Source organism: Coturnix japonica, unplaced genomic scaffold, assembly GCF_001577835.2.
Source record: "Coturnix japonica isolate 7356 unplaced genomic scaffold, Coturnix japonica 2.1 chrUnrandom516, whole genome shotgun sequence".
Lineage (NCBI taxonomy): Eukaryota > Metazoa > Chordata > Aves > Galliformes > Phasianidae > Coturnix > Coturnix japonica.
In genome coordinates, this window is record NW_015439903.1 from 47,928 (window position 1) to 49,609 (window position 1,682).

At 59.6% G+C, this 1,682-nt stretch overlaps 1 protein-coding gene across 1 annotated transcript in view; it reads left to right on the forward strand.

The window, feature by feature from the left end:
- PPP1R12C (protein phosphatase 1 regulatory subunit 12C) overlaps window positions 1-104 on the forward strand; it is a 7,115-nt gene extending 7,011 nt beyond the window's left edge. Inside the window, 1 exon segment of the mRNA XM_032441727.1 lies at window positions 18-104. Coding sequence (XP_032297618.1) covers window positions 18-104 — 87 coding nt within the window.
- Window positions 105-1,682: the final 1,578 nt, after the last annotated feature.

The window sequence follows — 1,682 nt, forward strand, 5'->3', positions numbered from 1 at the left end:
CCCCCCCCCCCCATTAGGCGCTGCAGGACCTGAAGGCCGACAACCAGCGGCTGAAGGACGAGAACGCGGCGCTCATCCGCGTCATCAGCAAACTGTCCAAGTGACCCCCCCCAATAAGCCCGTCCTCAATGAGACCCCAGACCCACATCGTGCCCCCCCCACCATCAACCCCCCCCCAATGCCAAAATATGGGACCACCCCCCCCCCAACCGATGCCCTAAGGGAGCTGCCAGGGGGCGGGGCTAATGGAAGGGGGCGGGGCCAACGCCAAGGGGGCGGAGCTAACGAGAAGGGGCGTGGCCAACGACAGGGCGGAGCTAATGCAAAGGGGGCGTGGCCAACGCCAAAGGGTATTTGCCAAAGGGGGCGTGGCTTGTATAAGCCGAGGGGCGGGGCTTAGTGTGGCCACGCCCCCTGCCACCTTCACGCGATGCCATAAATGGGCGGGGCTACCGCACGCCAGCCCCGCCCCCCGGGCCCGAGCATGACCAATCATCGCGCAGCTGCCATCCAGGTCCCGCCCCCTTCCCTCCCGCTCAGCCAATGGGAGGGAGGCTGGGTCCCCCCCCCCCGCCAATGAGTATTTTTGCATAAAAAAAAGGAAAAAAAAAAAAATAATAATAAAAAAAGATTAAAAAGGACCCAGTTCTGTGGGCTTCAAACCCCCCCCAGTGCTCAATGGGGGTCCTGGCAATGCTGACCCCCCCCACAGGGTCCCCCCCATATGGGACCCCCCCCCAAATAGAACCCCCCCACACATAGACCCCCCCCATATACACCCCCCACCCCCACCATAGACCCTCCCCTCTATATGGGTCCCAATTGGGGGGGGGTCCACTATATGGGGGTCCCCATAATGAAGCCCTTACGGACCCTATAGGAGGGGGTCCCTATGGAACCTATGGGGGGGGGTCCCTATATGGGGGTCCCTATGGATCCTATAAGGGGGGGGGTCCCCATAATGAAGCCCCTATGGATCCTATAAGTGGAGGGGGGTGTCTATATGGGGGTCCCCAATAATGAAGCCCTTATTGACCCTATAGGAGGGGGTCCCTATATAGGGTTCCCTATGGAACCTATGGGGGGGGGGTCCCTATATGGGGGTCCCTATTGACCCTATAAGGGGGAGGGTCCCTATATGGGGGTCCCTATTGACCCTATAAGGGGGGGTGGTCCTTATATGGGGGTCTCTATGGATTCTATAGGGGGGGGGTCCCTATTGACCCTATATGGGGGGGGGTCCCTATATGGGGGTCCCTATGGATCCTATATGGGGGGGGGTCCCTATATGGGGGTCCCTATGGATCCTATAAGGGGGGGTCCCTATATGGGGGTCCCTATGGAACCTATATGGGGGGGGTCCCTATATAGGGGTCTCTATTGATCCTATAAGGGGGTGGGGTCCCCATAATGAAGCCCTATGGACCCTATAAGGGGGGGGTCCCTATTGACCCTATGGGGGGGGGTCCCTATATAGGGGTCCCTATTGATCCTATATGGGGGGGGGTCCCTATATGGGGGTCCCTATTGACCCTATAAGGGGGGGGTCCCTATATGGGGGTCCCTATTGACCCTATAAGGGGGGGGTCCCTATATGGGGGTCCCTATGGACCCTATATGGGGGGGGGTCCCTATATGGGGGTCCCTATTGACCCTATATGGGGGGGGGTCCCCATATGGGG